The sequence below is a fragment of the Athene cunicularia genome (genome assembly GCF_003259725.1).
Source record: "Athene cunicularia isolate RWA chromosome 4 unlocalized genomic scaffold, athCun1 chr4_part2, whole genome shotgun sequence".
In the NCBI taxonomy this organism is placed as follows: Eukaryota; Metazoa; Chordata; class Aves; order Strigiformes; family Strigidae; genus Athene; species Athene cunicularia.
Genome location: NW_020799099.1, coordinates 19,342,696 through 19,363,842, shown reverse-complemented (window position 1 = coordinate 19,363,842; position 21,147 = coordinate 19,342,696). Strand labels below are relative to the sequence as shown.

Genomic DNA, 21,147 nt, shown 5'->3' with positions numbered 1-21,147 from the left:
TATATATATAAATAAAAATAATTATGCTTATAGATTGCTTCCTCATCTCATTTCATATTAAACTTCAGTCTGTCAAGGTCATCTTTCCTTCCGTGCCTTTGTAAAACGTAACATTCTGATGTTAAATCATACAACTGCCAAGCCTTATTCTCACAAAACTTAGCTACTGGAATGAATGTTGGGGATTGATTTGCACTGTTTACCATCTGCAGAAGCTATGTAAATACACAACAAATGAAAGGGAGATTTATGGCACCATTATTATGATCTAACAGCGATATTTCAGTAATGCTTCCTTCTAAGACTTACCTTTGCTAATTTTCATGCTTGCCATGGTTGTTTCATCTACATCACAGCTAAAGATGTCTAGCGTGCTTTCAAGACCTAATGCAAAGTCACCTAAAGCATGTAAAAGCAGGTTAAAAAGTGTGTTTCTTATGATAGTGAGATAATCAATACAATCATTTATATGTTATATAATGATTTAACATAGATGTGGGGATTGCAAGCAGGTTCCTCTAGGATACAAAATTATGCCACCAATTTGCACAAAACAAATTTTCCTTTAGCATTATAGGCACGGTTACTGATGAAACATGAAATGACTAGTTGTTTTCTGAAATTCTGTCCAGAATCTTAAACTAGCCTAAATCAGCATTTTAAACTCAAATGCCCCCAATAAAGTTCTCAATTTGGGATATTCTCCCCAGATCTTACTCTTTGGAGTTTCCATGTGTGTCACCGAAGGACATGGAGCCATTGAAATTCAAGTTTTAGGTAGGTAATTCTTTGTGCTGGCGCATGTATTGATTGCCTTTTATCTACCTGTATATATATATATATATAAATACACATCTGTACAGCATCACTGTCAGTGCTTTTCATCCCAAGAGAATACAGAGGCATCTTCCTAGTGCAACATGCGAGAGCAGTGTAAAATTTGAGAGAGTTTCTTTTGTGGCTTTAAGGCTGTCACAAATTCAGAAGAGGCATTCAGTTTTTCATGCTTCCTGCTCACTATGCGTAAAGTTCTGCTTAGGAAGTTGATAGAAATGTTGTTTCATTCTGAGACACAATGTTGCCTGGCTTCAGGGCTCAGTTTAGTCCTGTGTCAGGCAACTGCTTGTAGGATGGATGCACGTGTCTTCCTGAATTTGTCTCCTGCTCTAGTAGGGCCTTAACACTTCCTGCAATGAAAGGCTGAGACACGCAGCTATTCCAAGTTACCTAGTCTGGGGGTCTTTCTTATGACAGCCAGAGAACTGCTGTCAGTCCCTTCAGCTAACACTGAACCCCTTACATGTTTTGGATTTTCTAAACTAAATAGTGCTGTAGGTCTCCATACCAGTGAGAAGCCTAATACTTTTCTTAAACTTCTCAATAGACTTTGGTCTTGTATTTACTAGAGAAAGAGCCTCCTATTGGTGGTAATGACAGATGTAAATGACAAGTTCAGAATTTGTATGACAATCCCAGGCTTATATATAAACATAGCAAATAGCTGCTGGCAGCCTTTTATTTTCAAAGGTTTTGCCTCCTATGCAGCGTTATGACTCACAGGGTTGTCCTGTCTTTGGCAGATGAGAAAATTTATCCTTGCTCTTACTGTAGTTAAGGCATCAATATTTACCTTATTGGCAATTCTTGTAACCCCGTTACTACCACTGTAGACCCTTCCTGTGTGCAGGTGCCATTCTTCTACTCCACAGAAATGAGACTGACATGGAGTCAGGTGTAATGCCTGGCTTTTGACACAGTAATATTGTTCTTTCTTAGTATATTTTCTTTTTCCTTTTTTCCTACTTGGGAATTCTAGATGCCCTTTAATTAGTGCGCTCCATGCTCTCTTGAACGATATATCCTTCTATTTGGCTCTTAAGATTTCTGTTTCCTTTCAAAGATGGGTATGATTTCCCTTTTTCCACTCATCATCTCCTCCACACTTTTTATATATTTTGTATTATGAAAGAGACAGCAGAAAAAAACTCTGCTCAAAATAGAGAGTTTATGCTTCTGATGTCAGAACGCTTTGCCAAATGAAGCCCATGGAGATTAATTGTCTCTTTGTCCATTACAGTTGGATAAAGTGATTTTAGAGTGACTAAAGACATAGTCTAGTAACAAAGCAATTTCTTTCCACATAATTTTCTATGGCATTTATGGTTTGTGTCTTTGTTCTCCTACTCTCCGTGACTACCATTTTTCCTTCAGAATTTTTAAGTGTCTGCAGGGGACAATCACAAACCGAGGATGAAAACAGATTATTTACCAGTAACTTGAGTTCTCCTACACGATCATTTTCTCCACAGAACCATTCCAGCTCCCCCCTCCCCAATTTTCCTATTCAGAGACAGATTTTTTTACAGTCAGTTTGGAATGAAGTAGGAGGGTGTAGCAGTGACTCACACATCTGCCGGAGGTAAAATGGCATTCAATGCATGCGCTAGTGCAGTTTGTACTTACCTGAAATTTGACAACTTCAACAGCTCTTTGATGTCTGACATGGGCGTTCTCATAAATTCCGCTAAAGACCACGAATCTGTGGAAGAGGTAACCCCTCCCCCCAAAAAAGGAAATTAAGTTACTGGTAAGTAATACAGTTTTATTAAAGATGTTAAGCCATAAGGATTCCTGCTCATCCCCAATAACCTGTAATAACCACGCCACTTATTTAGTGTACCAAATTGATAATTATTATAAAAGTATTTTACACTGAATATAATGAACTAAACATTCCTGAATCTTTCTGTGATTTTTATTAAATGAAAATTTCAGACACACTTGGCAGAATCCTGAAGGCAAAGAGCTTTCCAAGAGCATGAGATGATACTAAATTTGCTAGACTCAGGATGTAATATATTTTTATCTCCCTGTAAAAATCTGCAACTTTTATGGCTCTGATTCTACAGATGTAAAAACTCAAATTGATTTCAATTGCTCAGAATTAATTCCTAAAAAAAAAAAAAAAAAAAAAAAAAAAAAAAAAACCAAAGCTATATGAAGTAATACAGCTGAACTCGCTGGGCTTTGGATCCTTGTCTTGTGAGTCTGTAACATTTAAACCTAGTTTTAAGTGCTTACAAACAAAGGAAAAAAGATGCTTAGGAAAATTACTAAACAACATCTGGTGTGTTCATGTCTGCTTCATTCTATTCAACTGTGAAACAATGTTTTTCTTCTTTGCTATGTTATAGGTAAACTGTGTAAGAAAATATCGTTATAAATAATCCTTTAAAACAATCATGTTTCTGCCTAACCATCAAAGCATCTTTCTATTTGCAGACATCTAGGAACAATAACTTTCTTACTTGTAAATACTATAAACTTTCATCCTATGCAAGAAATTATCAGAATGGCTTCTAAGGACTTTTCTTAAACCTTTCATTTTTGTTGTCTTTATTAAACTTTCTTTTTTCTCAAGCTCCTCATAATCTACATTGTGACTTCCTGTGTTTATAAAACTTTTCATGTTTATTTCAGTGCCAGTTTATATTCATTCTAATTTTAATTTTCCAGTTTTAATCTTTAAGGGAAAACAGTGTATAGGAACAACCTCTCAGATAAATAATTATTTCACGGACATAGTTTTGTTGGATTCCAGTCAGCTAGTTTCAGTGAGCTCAGAATCAAACCCAACGTGTATTAGGAACCTGATAACCACAAAATTATCAGTAGCTGCATAATTCACTGTACCCTATGACCAGATCAGGAGGGAATATTTCTGGGGATATGTCCCATTGCTAGGGGGAATTATGAGTCTGTATCTCAAGTCTGGACCAGATCCTAGTGTAGAAGAGTAGAGGAGACAGACATTTTAATGCTGCTTAGCCTAGAAGTTGCTTTGTGTGAAAAATGCTTTTTTGGTTTAAAGAATAATACTATGAACAGAAATGCTAACTCACTGTTGTACTTTCTTTTTATGTAGATACCCTGCAGTCACAGCTTATCAATATGGGTGTTATTCCTACATTAGTGAAATTGTTGGGCATTCATTGCCAAAATGCAGCTCTGACAGAGATGTGCCTTGTTGCATTTGGCAATTTAGCAGAGCTTGGTAAGTCAGCAATATTAATCTCAAATTTACATCCATTTTTTGTAAAGTTAAATCTTAAGACTAGCAAAAGCCTTGCACTGATGGTTGCTTCATTCCTTTTGGTACACTCAAAATTTAAAGTAAGTAATTTCTGCTTATTTTCTCTAAAATCTATAGGGTTTTATTTTTTTTCCTTCAGTAACTGAAATTTATTTGGGTATTTAATACCACCTTATGTTTTATGTTAACGTTCTTCAATACAACTAAGCACATTTTAAATCATCTAAACAGTATTTCCTGAGTGCTGCTACTTACTGTGAATTATTTATTAACAATATAAAATATGTATCCTGGTGTAGCTCCATGAAGTTATACCAGGATTAAATCTGATTCATAGAAATCACCAAATGAAACTGAGACAGGCACAGCGCATAAATCTGCCTATACAGTATTCTTTTAGATGTAGAGTTTTAACAAGTTCTAGTCTGAATACTTGCATGTATAAATCATGAATAACTACTAAGCTGCAGATGATATTTTTAGCAAATTTAGTTACAGCTTTGTTTAAACTGAAGTTTGTGGTCCTGCTTTGATCCAATATCTTTGCAAGTGGATTAGTTTTCATTGGAATTCTTCCACCCAACATAAACCAACAGGTTGTTAGGACCCGTGTTTTATTATCACTTGAGTTTTGCATTGCTGCTCGTCTTTTGCTAATCTATTCTGTGAAATTTTAGACTTAGGAGGTTTTTGCACTGGAGTAAAGTAATATAGCAGTTATGAGATAGATAGATAGATAGATAGATAGATAGATAGATAGATAGATAGATAGATAGATAGATAGATAGATATAATCCTGTATTTCTAAGAAGATTCAGCAGTTCGAAATATGAAAAATAGATCTGTGAGACTGTACTGTTTGGTGGCCTGAAGTTATTCACCACTGTCCCAAGTTCTTAGATTTTGAGGCCAGAGAGAACATCATGTTATTTGACGCGGTCTGATGAAACACATAATACCTTTGCTTATAGCAGAGAAGTCTACTTAACAAATCAACAACAGGAAGAGCCATCAAAATAACACTGAAGAAATTAATAGATCAGAGATCTTCAAAATTGGCATTATGTATCGTGTCTGCACAGCAGAAGGTATAATACAAGTCATATACTGGAAATTCTAGTGCTAAAATGCAGCTAAAACCATATCAAATATAATAAATGGTATCTTCACTGAGAACTCCTCCGTTTCCTTTCCCTCTTTGGAAAGATCCAGCTCTGTCCAGTTGAGTAATAAGAGCCATGGGAAAGAAGCTTACCAGCAGCTGCTTCCCTTCCTGTTCCCATACGCAGAAAAGATGCTCATTCTTTAAGACTGGCACAAAATTAATTTAGCTTGTAATACTTTAATCTCCCTTAAGCAATAGCTTAGTCAATCACATCATAACTGTAATATTTTAGTTTTGACATGTATCTTCAGGGAATTTTATTGTGATGTTGTAATTTTTCATCACTTAAGAGACAACTGCATTGCTCAGATCCCTTGAGAAGCATTATACATAACTCTTATTTTGTGTCAAAGCAGGCTAAAAACCCAATAAAGAGCAGGATGATTCTCCTTCTAAAAACACTGGAAAGGTCAAAAATCCACTTAGAATGTGCTACGCAGTCATGCATATTAAGAGAAACAATGATGGGATGTTGACAAAAGGGTCTAGGTCTGCAGTTCATACTTTTTCCCAGTCCTTGGGGTCAGTTCTACATTAAAATAATCCCTAACCGCCCATTAGAGCGATAGCCAAGGTGCTGGAAGGTTTTCTACCTACAGATGGCCCTCAGGAGGTGGCAACTGGAGAATGCAGAACACCAGCCCTACCACCTGCACCCCCTGTAACACTGCCAGTGAGGAGGAATAAGATACAGGCAATGGAATAAGAGATGCTTTTGTTGAATCTACATTTGAAGAACTGTTATGTGCTGGCTCACCTCCTGGTAGCAAGCTAGCCCATCTGTAAAGCTGCTTTGTGCTATCTGTGAAGTATAAAATGGCCCTGCAACAGCCATGCACAGATTTCAAAGGAAATGTCACAATCATGAAACCATGTAAATATTAAAACAGTCAGTATGATTCCTCATCTCTCCATAGAAAATGCAGTATATAGTCTGCTAGTCTGACTGTTAAGCTGAGGAAAATCAAAGACTGAATATCTATTTTTGTAATGTTACAGTTTCTTTACATTCTGTTGGGCAGGAACAACCCCAACAGCCTTGATCATATATTTATATATATTTTAACAGTCTTAATCATAATTCGTTCAGGTCAGTACATTTATTTTAAAATGTTAGGCATTTTTCTTTTAATTTAGTGACAAGCACAAGTCTATTGTTCTTGTCTGTGAAGAGCACTATTAATCATCTTACTGAATAAACCTGATAATAAAGAGAAGAGAAATAGTCCTACCTTCTGATGCGGTTTGTTTACTTGATACTAAATCTTTCCTTTTGCTTCACAGAGTCAAGTAAAGAGCAGTTTGCCTACACAAACATTGCTGAAGAGCTTGTGAAATTGTTCAAGAAGCAAATAGAGCATGATAAAAAAGAGATGATTTTTGAAGTTTTGGCTCCCCTGGCAGAAAATGGTGAGAATTTGATTTTTTTTTCTTACGTGATATTTTATTCATTCCCTTATGTGTATTTTGGTGTATCAGTGTCTTTTGCAGGGACTAAATGTAGAGTAACTAGCTGCCTCATTCAGAAGCTGCCATGGCTGATCCTTGTGATGATAGTTGCATATAAAGTGAATATGTCTTAATTGTCTGAGCATATGACAGGAGCCAACAAACTGTAGATGCTAATTCCACCTCTGATTCACTCTGTATATGGTTATATTTTATTACCCCATACTCACAATGGGAATATCAAAAGCTGCTTTTTAGAGGGCTTTACAACATTTGTCTGCAAAATGGTGGCTCAAGCTTTCGTAGTCCATTACAGCACCCAGACATCAGTCATTACATTAGCTCCCGGGATCACAGAATGGCTGTTCCATTCCCTATGGACATTATTTCTGCAAGGGGCATGTTAATTGCAGAGCTAAGAGCTGGACCCTCTACCCATACTGTTCATTGAGAGATCATACACATTTAATTTGGGTGTTTGGTGGCATATATTATGGTAGCTACAGGTAGCTCCAGGAGACTTGAGTTTCATTCACTGCTCAAGCCAGAGCAGGACATGATGTGTGCCTGATCACCCCTCCAGGATGTTCCTCCCAAAGGAGTTCTGGGTAGTTTGTGTAATCTACCACCTACCCTTAAAGGAAACCAAGAAGTGAGTTAACAGGTAGAGCTGGACTGAAGTGGGAAGAAGTGCTGACTATGAAAGACATCACAGTATTTGATAGCTCTATAACCTTGTTTTGATCACCTCAGCATTAAAGCTTGTTTGAATGGAATAAATTATTAGATAGAATTGTAAACACTATAAATATTTAGCTTTCATCCTACTCTGCTTTACATACACTATGTCTGTTTTATACATTAAAAATCAAAACAAATTTTTACTTCCATTTAAAAAGCTACTTTGTCTTTTAAATGGTATGTGAAAACAGAATTCCTTTTTTCAGTTCTAAAAATGCACCTTTTGATAAAATATATTCATTACATACATTTGCCAAAATATATTCATTTACCGTATTATATTATTATATAGCAACTAGAAAAAGTTGCTCAAACATAGTTCCATCCTCAGAGATTGACAGAGAATTGGATCAAACCTGTTGCAAGTTTGACATATTTCAGTTCAAATGCTTAATTTCTTAGGCTGTTTTATAGCTGCAGTAAAACTTGGTAAGTTTACTGCTGCTGAACATAACTCAGAAACTTGCATGATATGAGGTAGTCAGCTAAACTCTTCCACTGTGGATTCAAGACACATTTAAAAGAGTTCACTGTGCTGTTACCTTTAAGTGCTTTTGATTGTAAATAATTAGCAATAGGTCAGGAGACAAAAACATTTAAATGAAGTATTTGCAGAGCCCAGATTTTGGTGGTTGCGATTTTTTGAGTTTGTTTTGGTTTATTGTCATTTAAGCTCACTGGTGTAAGCAATTTATACTTCAAATCACAGATCATCTGCAACCTGGTATTCTCTAACTAAGGGAACTCTATTTCCTGAAGTACCTCAGTGCAAAAGTGCCTGTTAAAGAAAATCCCAACTGGATATTTTGCATTCCCTAACGAAGTTCATGACAAGGTCAGCCACTCTTAGAGGAACAATAATTTTCACTTGGACAAAACCCTAGTGATGACAGGAAATTGAGAGTCAGACACATCTTTCACCAGAAGTAGAACACTTTTCTTTACCCAACTGTCTCTTGTAAACTATATGAAAAAAAACAAAAATCCAAAGCTTTAGCCTTTAAAAGCTAAGAGAACTCCATTTATTTGCCCATTTCCTCAGAGGTCTGTGACTGTGCTTTCTAAAATCAGCATGCAAAAATGACCAGAACCACGTTCACTTAACAAAAAGACATAATAATAGACATAGATGACCTTCCATTCCCACTTAATAGAAGGGGAGTCTAGGCATGTAAAGGAGATTCCCAGCTCCAAGTTCACAGGGAAAAAATCTGTTAAAGATTGTATGTAGAAACAACAGAAAAAATACTGCTCCCAAGTCCTGTGTCGCCACCTGAAATACATGTTTCTTCTTCTTTTTCTTCTCTGTTGAGCCTTGTTGCCAATAACAACTAAGAAATTATTTTGCTTCATCTGTTTCCGGTTTTTCTTCAACCACAACAAATTTCTCTCCCAACCCAGCCTTTCAGATTTGACCTTACTATACTCCTCCTGCAGCGCTTTCAACAAATAGCAGAAATCTTGGCTCAGCTAAAAGAAATGGGTGATTACTTGCTCTGAGATTTCATCAAGAAGTTCTGTATTTTACACTTGTGTGTCTCAGTGAAGTCACTAGCTCTTCTGTACATGAAACAGAATAAGAAACCCTAAGTTTGTTCTGCAACACAGTCCAAAGACTTTGTAAAGCCCAAACACAGCACAGTCCTTGTGAGTCTGCTACATGACTGAGATGCCAGAAGTTTGCTGTAGAGAAATACCCTCATTTTTGAGAGCTGAAAAGCAGCTCCCTACAGCTTCAGTGTATATAGTTGTGCTCCAGAGGCAGTCCAGGGCCAGGGGAGCGTCCGGCAGATGAATAATAATAAAAGTTGGTCCTGAGAATTTAAAATAAAGAGGCTGCGGTTTTATCCACGCAAGCTGCCAGTGAAACCATTGACATCACTACTTCTTTTCATGGTCTGTCCTGCGTGTATGTACAATAAAATGCATTTAAAATCATGATTCTGACTCCTATTATCTATGCTATTCTTCAGATGTCATTAAACTGCAGCTGGTTGAAGCAGGCTTGGTGGAGTGCTTACTTGAGATCGTTCAGAAGACTGTGGACAGTGACAAAGAGGATGATATTGCAGAGCTTAAAACGGCTTCTGATCTTATGGTTTTATTACTGCTTGGAGGTAAGTACGGTGCATCACTATCTTCTGCAGAGCAACAGCAGATATTTGTAATCAGTTTGGCTGCTGAATTTTACTATTTATTAATTTTCTAAATAACCTAAAGGATCTGCTACCTGCCATTAACATTTAATGGGTCAAATTTCATCTCCCATCCCATTGCAGGACTGGATTAATTGTAGTGAAGCCATCAGAGCTTCACAAATATAAGAGAAGACTTTTCTCTAACAAACACTTCTTTGGCTTGCTGACTGTCTATGCTTTTTATCCCAGATGAATCCATGCAAAAGTTATTTGAAGGAGGAAAAGGCAGTGTGTTCCAAAGAGTACTTTCATGGATTCCTTCCAATAGCCATCAGCTACAGCTTGCAGGAGCATTGGCTATTGCAAATTTTGCCAGAAATGGTAAGAATATACCATAATAGCTTATGTAAGTTTATCTGTGCCCTTCTATCATGCTCTATCTGTACAGCTACAAACAAAAAACACAGGCCATAGTAAAGCTGGTATTGAGCTATACAGCACATCAGTAGTTTTGTACTTTACAAGCCTGAAAAGCCTTAAGCCTACTTCAAAAATTTGTAAAGAAGTATAGGGGATTTCTACCTTCTTCAGTGTTTCTTGTATCACTCTTCTAAATTCATCATGAGCTCTGCAACTCCTATTGATGATGGTGGTCAAATTTTCAACAGTGAAACCTAGAAAGAAGCAAGGAAATAGCCCTTCACTTCTTAAAAAGCTCTTGTAAAAGTCTTAGTAATAATCTTCCATTCACAAGTGTCTTGTCTCATCTTGCACAGACGGAAACTGCATCCATATGGTGGATAATGGCATAGTTCAAAAGCTGATGGATCTGCTAGACAGACACGTGGAGGATGGAAATGTAACTGTGCAGCACGCTGCCCTGAGTGCGCTCAGAAACCTGGCTATTCCTGGTAAGCTTCACTTTGCATTGCCAATTACCGGAAGGTGAAAAAGCTGTTCTCCCACTTCACCCCGACAGGGGATGAGGGTGAGAAAACTGGCTGACAGTGCTAGAGGCAGGTCAGACTGCTGCTTTTCATCCAGGCCCATCTTCACTTTTATGTCTTTTGCACGGCAGTTGGGACAGTGTTTAATACATCACAGGCCTATTGATTGTCCTTTGCCACTTTGATCCCACAGTATTATCCCCCACCAAGGAAAGGGCAGCTCTGTAATAAGCAGTGAGCTGAGACTGCCTCGGATATGATTTCTCAGTCTTTTCTGTCCAGAGCACTGCTTGCTTTGTTTGTTTGTTTTGTTTCATTTGGGATCTCTCTCACATCTGAGGGTCTTGACCAGAGAGAAGTGCCCATTTTGTTGAAACGCTGCATCTTACTGTCACTTCCTGAGGCTTTGACAATTCCCAAATTAGAGCTGGAAGTGGACTGTTAGAATAGCCAGCCTATTGCAATTAGTTACTGTTTGGAGGCAATAAACTGAATGCTAATATTGTCATTTTTAATAACTTAATTTGTATGAGTTTTGGTCAACAAAGCATAAAAGGCAGAGCATGTGCACATAAAAACAAAGCAAATCTGTAATACTTGTGTGTGCCTTCTCATACCAAGCCAAAAATAACTTTTGTCCATTTAAACTTATTTTACTATTTTCAGTTTTGACAAACAATAACTTTCTAAAAATGATCATGCATACATAACTAAACCCATGCAGCTTTACTGGCATGCCATTTTCTTACCTTTCTGTGATAAGTAATTCTATTAACTCCCATCAGTCATCGAGTTTCCCTGTAGCCTGTGCTCAAGGATGGCTGCCCGAGACCTACGTAAGATTTCATGTACATTGTTACAGAAAAATGAGTGACTAATAACTGGCCTCAGTGATGAACTGCTTGTTTGTTAAACACTAGTTTGAACATGAAATAAGTCTTTTTTTCTGAGTACAATATTGGACCAAGTTTGCGCCTCACATATATTTAAGAGAGCTCCGTGCAAGCAGAGAACGTAGAGTAGTGGAGGGAACGAAAGAGTTTGAGGGGGGCAATACAAGGACTACAGGCTCCAGACATGTCAGGCCACAGTGTTTGTATAAAGTAACTGGGTAAGAGGCTATTCTGCTAATTAGATGTCTTGGTTCCTTTGCCTGTGTGAAACAGAAGAGTGTTGTTTGGAATCAGAGAAGTTTCCTCATATTTTGGGCTGCAAGTACTAGCCTGGGCTTCTACTCGATGCATTTTGTGGGAGGCACCTTTCCTAGACTAAGGTGGAAAATTCTAGCCTTCAGTTTATCTTCAGGCTGAACACTGAAAATTAAATGTACATGCTAGGAAAACGCACTTAATTTCACACCTGTGTCTTAGCAACCATGACATTTTTCCACAAGGCAGTATTGTCAGCACACACTCATGTTCCTGAAGTCTGTGTTCACAAGCTATTTTTCAAACCATGTCTGAAAATTTGCTTCAGGACTGTCTTGGAAATAAGCTGCATCTTCCAGAAATGTTCTTGAGATCATCCCTGTTCTTTATTCATGCAGTTGTAAATAAGGCTAAGATGCTATCAGCTGGTGTTGCAGAAGCTGTATTGAAATTTCTCAGATCGGAGATGCCCCCTGTTCAGTTCAAGCTGCTGGGAACATTAAGAATGTTAATAGATGCACAAGGTAAAAATAAGCTGTTCTCTATGTTAAGTGATTCTTTTTGGTTCAGTCTGTGATATGCTGTCAAGATTCTTACAAGAGAGAAGCAGAGGGTTTTTAAAAATTTTATTCCTGAAGTCTTGGAATAAATCTAATACATATGCAAAGGGAGAGGAATGTGGGTTGATTTTTTTTCAGAACTCCTAAATTGACTACCAGGGACCCTCAGAATAGGTGTCAAATGCTTATTTACTTTCTTACTTCAGAACTCTCCTACGCTGTCACATTACGAGCATGTATTGAGGCGTGGGTGTTTTAAGCTACCACTCCTGTTTTGCTGTTCATTTACTGCATTTCCTGGCTGTACCTAGCTCCTTGGAACAGACTAATACATTTGTTAATTGATAAACTGCAATTTCAAAATGAACAAGCACCTTTTAGTTTAACAGCTTGTTCTGGGATGAGGATTTATAAAACCAGAAGTCTGCTAAAAACCAAAAGTAGTTAATGAGGTAAATTAGCCAAGTATTTATTTTTGACCCAGTCCTGCAGATTTTTTCAAAAGATTCATGATGGTTCTAGCAAAGCTATTAGATTGTGAAATAGAAATTCACTGAAGAAACTTAAGTGACTTACAGTCTATAGAACCTATTCTAACTGACCACAGTGCTCGCTGGTTTTACATTTCTTGAGCTAGTTCACCTGGGGGGTTGACATCACCTCTATTTTCCCTACTCTTAATGCACAAGCCTCATTAACTGGGCTGATAATTTGTTTTCAAAAACTGGATTATGAACGTTCTTCTGTATTTTGTTTCCCTTTTGACTGGCTTTATTTCCATGCAACCTAGACTTCTCCCACTCAGTGCAAGCTGTGCATGCTAGTGAAGTTCTACTTAACAAACTCCTCCTAGTTAGTAACTTTCAGCTTATTTTTCTAGCACTTGCTTTAAAAAGTGACAACTTTTTTGTTGTGTTGTTGGCTCTGGCATCGTGTAGCAGAAGCAGCTGAACAGCTGGGCAAAAATGTAAAACTGGTGGAACGCTTGGTGGAGTGGTGTGAAGCCAAGGATCACGCAGGTGTGATGGGAGAATCCAACAGACTACTTTCTGCACTTATACGACACAGCAAATCAAAAGTAAGTGGTGAAAAAGGTCATCCTGTAAGAACTGAGCGTTACCTCTGCACTTGGTATTGGCAGTCAAGCCTTGTGGTATGTAATCCTTCTAGAGAGCCAGGTTTGTTAATTCATGTGTTGTATCTCTTCTGCTTCCGGGACCTGCCAGACACAAGCCACAGGTTTAAGTGCTCACTGGACCTACCTAAATAGTTAAAAAAAAAGAAACAAAGCAAAACAATTTCAGGGTGGCAGGCCAATTGAAGGACTGAACTGTTAGGATTCACATGGCTAAGTCCTGACTCATTTTTATTTGCATTGTATCCTGTAGAAGTTCAGCATGCCATATTTTCTACATTTAATGATGTGAAACATGAAGAATCATCATGCTCAATTGCTATGATCTTGCTATACATTTATATAAAATTGAGATCCAGAAATAATCTGTCCCCCTGCTCTTCACATAACATACATTTCAGAGTTTTAAGATCCCAACAGATCATTAGAAATGATCACTTATTCCAAATTCTAACAAAAGCTTGCTTGTACATGGCAAGAGGTATGACATTAAGAAAAACTGTGGGACAGATGAGTTCTGTCCTTCCCATCACCTTCACATCAACCAGATGCCTTTACATAAGCAGTCCAAGTCCACTGTCCTTGCTCAGGAGAGTATTAGGCAAAACACAGCCTTACAAGGGACAAAAGCATCTCCCCTGGATGACACAAGCTATTTCAGGCTCAGTCTTCATTCAGTGTGTTCACCAATATGAACACAGGCTGCGTGACTGAGCTTAAATAGCAAGCGTGATTTGAAGAACACAAACTTTAACAGTGACCTCTTCATTCATGCATGGCATTTACAAAGTGAAAATCATTGTGGATCTACGCTGAGCCTCTCCAAAAACAAATCAACAGGCCTTACAGAGATTTAAATCTTTGCTGATCTCTAATATTATTATCTCTTTCTAATGACCATTCTCTATTTTACGTGCAGCATCTAAAACTGATCAGGTTTCATTTTTTCTGAGTTCTCATTTTTTCTGCACCCCACACACAAAGAATCCCCAAGATGCATCCACAGGTACCATACGTCACCAGAGATGTGAGTTTTTATCAATACTTTATACAGGAGATCAAAACTCAGTTCTAAATACAGAGACCCTATTGATAGCATCAAATAGATATTAATACAAATGTTAACAGATGAACTTTTCTGTGGTTTATGTACTCACAGAGGAAAACTTGACTGGAAGAAGAAAACAGCTAAGAGGTTGATATTTTTTTTTTAATGCTTTTACTGCCCTCTAGGTTTAAGTATGAGTAAAACTGTATGGTTCTTCACAGCACATCAGATTTTAATTTGGGTTTTAATTTTAAAGTATTTGGGGTAATATTTACAAAGGTGATAGTAGGTTAGAAAACTTACGTCTCATCCTAAAAAACAGAGTAGGTGCTTGTGAGTTAAGCCACACTAGCACCAAATCTGACTGCTGTCATCTCTTCTATTTGGTACTGCCTTTTAGAGGACGATGTTCACCTACAAAATAGAAAATTCTCATGTCAAAAGGTGCTGCTTGATTCCCAAGGCTTATATAGCCAGAATTCCACAACAATTCAGATAGAAATCAGTTCCCAGATTATTCCATGAAATTCTCAAAATTCCCTTGGAGTTCCACCAGAAAATCCCAAATAATGAAACACATCATCACAAGTAAGGAAAAATGTGGAAATACTTACATGCTTGCAGACATTCAGAAAAAAAATGGTTTTAAATGTGAAAATCTTGAGTCCTTAAGCTGTGACTTGTGCCATTAGCATCTTCAGTATCATTATTTTAAAATATTTCTTCAGTATTACTTTAAAAATATTTCAAGGATTATGATCATATTGTATCTGTTTCCTTGCATAAAGAATGTCACTGTATAGCCTGTGCAAGCACTGAAACAAAAACCATTCTAAACATACGTATCAGTTAATTAGATTTGTCTTTTGGCTGGAGTTAGAGAGGGATGTGTGCTTTAAATGTAAATTCAACACATTAAAAATTTAAATCAGATTCTTAATTGAAGAAATAACTATTTCAAAACTTTGCGCATCTACAGATAAAGAATAAAACCCAAACCAGATTTCCTTGAAACGTTTCCATTCAGCATTCAGGCAAACATTTTGCAAGTATTTTTGGGACATATAATGGTGAAAACATTACGTGCAAACTTACTTTTTAAAATTATAATTAACAAGTAATCAAAGACCTGCTGACATCAGAAAATTTTATTCATCCTTTGTCACTTATATAAGTTGGGTCAAATTTTGGACTTGAGAACAGAATCCTAGCTGCATATTTCTAAACTGCTTTAAAGCCATTTAACCCAGTCAGCATTTTCATTTCCTAGATACTGGGAAACAGTTCATTTTGATTTCAGAACAGAAACCAATGTATTGGTATCCCATAACTTTCCTTTCCTAACCTGCTTTGTATTTGAAGGAAAATTCCACAATACTTCAAGAGCATGCTGCTCATTTTTCTGCCCTATTGTAGAAGTCTTTTTTCAAGTATACTATTTCTGTTACGTAGCAAGGTGTAATATGGCTGATCTTACCTCTCCGAACACCATAAAGAAACTGAAAATTCAGGGATGAAGGATGTGATAGCTTCATTAAAACTGTGTTCTTGTGTCTCCTTATGCCAAATATATGGTTTGTTGGGTGCTTTTGATAAGCTGGTCTGAACATCACAACATAAAGAAGGGAAAACTAATAATCTTTGAACACCAGCTGAGTTCAAACATAACAAAGAGCGGACTCAGGCAATCGATGGCACATCATGATTACACTGTATAACCGAGAAAGAGTTATTTATGTGTGTCTTAACTTACTCATTGGGTTAACTGGTTGTATCTTATAATTGGAGAGTAATAGCAGATAATTTATAGGCCCACACACATGTACATTTATGTATAAAGTGATTTTATATGCATAAAGCCAAGTAACCTTACCCAAAGATAACACAGCATGCATGACAATTTTGTTATTTAATACAGTTTATTGGCAATGTGGAATTTTTTTCATTTCTATGTTATTTATTTTAGGATGTGATTAGGACCATTGTACAGAGTGGTGGCATCAAGCATTTAGTAACCATGGCAACCAGTGAACACGTAATAATGCAAAATGAAGCTCTCGTTGCACTGGCATTAATAGCAGCTTTAGAGTTAGGTGAGTATCCCAGTGGTTAACTACCTCTTTTCTTTCCATTCTGTGCCCAGAAGAAGTCATAGAGACAGTTGTGCAAGTTTCTTTTGCAGTATAGAACAGCCGCCTCCTTCCACCTGCCTTCCAGTGGCATAGAAATACATGAGAGTTCATACAGATGTAGGCAGACAATAAGGTTACGCAGAAAATTGGAGTTTGCTGGAAACAGTGTCTGCTCCATCATTCTGATAAGTGATCACATGATCTAGAAGTTTCAGATTTTGGGTAAAACCCAGAGGACTAGCAGTTAAGAAAATCATACTTTAGAGTGAAGACTGTATGCATGATCTGACTACATTCATACACTGGAATGGTTAATCCCCTTTTTAGAGGGCTTATCAAAGTAAAGCTTTCACTTACCTAACTCGTGAGAGCTAGAGAATATACACAGCAGGGGGTACTGCCCCGAAATGTCTGTATTAAGTTCCACAGAAATAGGTGCAAGAGTTGCTACATGAAGGCAGCTATGATTACACCTGTTGACCTACCTTCATAGTACCTCCGCTTACCAAAGAGGTAAATGCCCAGTAGAGGTGTGTTTATCCTATTTGCTTGCTTACTAAGATAAGGAACTAAACAAGCAACATTACATATTTTTGCTCTTGATTTCATCTCTTGCCATCATGTGCAACAAGAACGGTATGTTCAACTTCCAAAACACTGCCAATACATCAGGAAATTGTTGTAATTAAAAGGAAAAATGTTCCCATTCACATGAATCATCTAACTCTTCTTTGTCTTGTCTTCAGACATTTAAAGGTTTTGAGCCTCAATTCAGTATATAAAATTTCTTAGAAAACTACACAGAGGAAATCACTCACACACTCTAGTCTTGAAGTTTTTCACAGCTTTTTTAAATGGAACCAGAGCTCCCTCTACCATGGAATCGAGAATTTACTCTGTATTTACTCTGACAGAATTTCCAGAAGCAGACTCAGGCAATGGAAGTCATGAAAGCTGAACTATTGCAGTTGTTGGCCTAAATAGCTAGAAAGTCTGGTGGCTTTTCCATCGGGTCACTGCACATTTAAGATTGGATTTTACCACTGAACTCTCTGATTATCCTTTCAAGCAGTTAGGCTATTTTACATTTTTATAACAAGAGATGTGACTCCTATCATCATACCATCTAATATGTGCTTCAGTTTCATACCAGAGTTATGTACCACAGCACCACTTTCACTACGGTGAGAGATCCATGGTTCACTAAATGGCTAACATACAGAAGCATCAAAGCAAGCAGCACTTCCAGATTTACAAATTTTCACTTGTATTTTAGTCACTGCTGAAAAGGATCTTGAAAATGCTCAGCTTGTTCAGATTCTACACAGACTGCTCTCAGACGACAGGAGTGCACCAGAAATAAAATACAACTCCATGGTGCTGATCTGTGCCCTTATAGGATCTGGTGAGTATTCAGGAGAGGCTACTTTCCTAAGAGATTTATGTATTTAAACTTAGTTCTCTCTTTTAGCCTGAACACAGAGTGTGTGAAAACATGCTCTGAGACTGGTTCTCTGTTCACAGTGAATGTACACAGAAGGGTTGAATTTGATATGAAACTTTATTTATAATGTTTATTTATAGTGCCAAGAAATAGGCTGTTAACTCAGTTTTGGATATTAACTGCAGAAACTGGACTTTGGGTTCTGCAGGATGCAGCTAGCTCAAATTTTGACAGGAGAGAAATGAAAGGCATTTGAAACTGTATAGTATCAGGCTGTCTTTGCAAATATGTAGACAACAAGAACTTCATCTTCCACCTTTAGCTGCAAGTTCCCCATAATTGTGTGATGGCTTTTTTTTTTTTTTATTGCCAACTTCGTCAAGTAAAATTCCATGGAATTTTGCATAGGAACATCCTCACTTGTAGTTTTAAATTCCTACAAGCATGGTAGGAAACAAATAGATACAGGTAACATTTGCAAGGACACTTGCACACAAATGAGTACTTAGTACATCACATAGGCTCTAATCCTGCTTTAGGAGGGAGGGATCATCACACTTAACCTTGCTGGGAAGAGTCCTTCTCTCAGCAGCCTTCATATGCTGGGCCCACCAGGCAAAACTATTCATGGTTGCTTTGAAAGATGAGCAGGACAAGCTCTGACACGCCAGTGCTGCACTCTGTAAACTCTAGTCTTTCTGAGCTAACCCTCTGCTAAAGGTCAGACTGTTTTGAGGGTGGTGTAACAGGCTGTGGTTTGATATTGCAACTTCCCACCTGTGTGTGGGCAAACAGAAAAACAAAAAACCAGAATAAAACAGAGCAAGGTATCATAGGGAAACTTGATTTCCAGCTGAGATTTCAGGAAGTGGTTACATTTCTTTCATTCAGTTCTTTAATGAGTATTTACTCTCTGGCAGGAGAACAAATTTCATTCCATAAAAGTTTCAGAAATTTGCAGAGAACTGAGATGACAACAGGATTAAATACAGAAAGGTGGAAACTCAGACCCTGTCTGCACATGACTTGCCAAGTGTGAAACATCTGAAGGTTCTCCAGAGATGAATTTACAGCAACTCAATGAAATGGATTAAAAGTTATTATAGCTAAATATGTGCAGTATCTGTAAACTATGCTGCTTTTTTCTTCTTCTTCTTTAACAGTTTGCTACGCCTACTATAAGTGTAACTCTGGTGACCTGTACATCTATGCGAGTGAATACAGTATTACTGCCATCTTGAAGGAAACAAATACTTGGTTTTAGAGCAGTATATACATCTTAATGTACAAAGATTGTATTCAAAATTGGCTAACAGCTCCCAGTAAGCATTCAGTTTAATGCTAAGACATACCACAACCTTCCTGAGCCATATCATGCTTAGGATTATCTGTCCATTTTAGAGCAGAAGCCTTTCTGCAGACGTTCCCCCACTAAGCCTTATTCCAGTGTTCCTGTGTGTATTCCCACTGCTTCCAACTAAAATAATCATCCTCAAAAAATCTGATGCTTGCATTTTCCCTTCCCTGAGCCTTGTCACCTGAAGGATTGACAGAGGTTTTTAAAAGTCAAATACGTATGTGTCTGTTCACCAGGGTAAGGAACAGTCTTGTCTTAGGGGTTTTTTTAGGGTTATCCAACTGGCATAATGCAGGCTGCCACCACGCTACAAACTTTGCCTAGACATGAGGCATCTCAGCCTGCTGCCAGTGAACAGACAGCACATTATTACAATATGCAACTGTAAAGTTGAGGCCCAGCACTTGGCTGACCCAGAGTTCAGCCCTGCTTCCCGATGAACAGACCTGTGTAAAAATCCATCAGTATATAAGAATAACAACTGAGCAACCCTGGTTTGTTTTTTTTTAAAAAAAAACCCCTATTTTAACAAAGGGGGGAGGTCAAAAAGCTAAGTCTGCTCTTTATATGTGAAAACAAGAAAATGCATCTCCCTGCCAGCTCTGTTGCTTCTAACATTTTTACCACCATCTCCACACAGCAAGCATTTATATTTACATGTTTTGGTATTCTACTGTAAACAGACCGGTGTAGCCATTTTAAAGTAATTGACCCCCGTATAGTTCCATAAAGACTAGAAGTGGTTGCACTGGTTTAATTATTGGTAAGTGGCTGCACATGTTACTATCCTTTGTTACAGGGTATCTGGTATCACATTTAACTTGATATTGCCAACAGCTGTGTGTTAAGCAGTAAATAGATATGTATGTATATGATTTTTGCCATCTGGAAGTTCCTCTTGCAACCGAGTGAATGGATGGAAAGAGGGGGGGAAAAAGGAGGACAATGGAAAATGGAAACATGTGACAGAAAGGATGAGCAAAACCAGAGCATTCATAGGCTAGCACAGACTTCTGTGTGCAAGGGTCTCCGGGCTCACAGGAACCTGGATATTAAGCAGAACTATTCAGCCACTATAAAGCACAGTAAATACCTGAAATTCAGTTCAGTAACATATGCTTAAACTTGATGGCATCTCAGGAGAAAGAGAGCAGGAAGTGCTTACACAGCATAACCACACCAACAGCTTCACTGATACCACTCTGTATGCACAGGTTTCCAGGTGCACAGCGCGTGAAAGTTCCCAGCTCTTACACAGTAGGGGTCAAACTGCAAGGAAACTGAAAATGTGAACAAGAAAGTAGGTAGGAAGGGAAACAAATGTCAAAGTTTGCTGATGGAAAAAAAAGTAAGCATGCATAGCACACAGCATAGCTATCTGAAACAGATGGTTGGGATTTTGCCTGGGAAACTCAGGGAATAGGTCCCCGGGGGCACCTGGGAAGCAAAAAATTATATTTAAGTATTTGTTGCTGAGTGGGAGTTCATGCCTGAACAGGGCATGAAACAAAAACAGCTGCTTTGGATCTCAACTGTGAGATGTCTGGAGTACATGGCTTTAAGAAAACTTAATTGCTCCATTTTATGGGTTATTCCCAACCTCTCCTTTTTTATACAAAGTACAGTGCAATCCAGAATCAGAATCATAGAACAGTGTCACAGTTTTGAGTAAAACATCAGCGCTGTGTACGAGTGCACAGCATTGGGCAATGCACCAAGTATTAACTGCAGAGCTGAGCTGTAGACAGCCAACAGTGACCAAGTGGTGACACGTTCATTAAAGAACCATC

General features: G+C 37.8%; 1 protein-coding gene across 6 annotated transcripts in view; it reads left to right on the top strand.

The window, feature by feature from the left end:
* The window catches only part of RAP1GDS1 (Rap1 GTPase-GDP dissociation stimulator 1), a 94,268-nt gene that overhangs the window by 72,029 nt on the left and 1,092 nt on the right, over positions 1–21,147 (top strand). For all 6 annotated transcript variants that reach the window (XM_026847440.1, XM_026847441.1, XM_026847442.1 and 3 more), the window contains 9 exons: positions 3,926–4,054; positions 6,543–6,668; positions 9,422–9,565; positions 9,836–9,967; positions 10,363–10,497; positions 12,080–12,205; positions 13,180–13,319; positions 16,391–16,517; positions 17,833–17,961. In XM_026847440.1, coding sequence (XP_026703241.1) covers positions 3,926–4,054; positions 6,543–6,668; positions 9,422–9,565; positions 9,836–9,967; positions 10,363–10,497; positions 12,080–12,205; positions 13,180–13,319; positions 16,391–16,517; positions 17,833–17,961 — 1,188 coding nt within the window. The remainder of the gene's footprint in view (positions 1–3,925; positions 4,055–6,542; positions 6,669–9,421; positions 9,566–9,835; positions 9,968–10,362; positions 10,498–12,079; positions 12,206–13,179; positions 13,320–16,390; positions 16,518–17,832; positions 17,962–21,147) is intronic.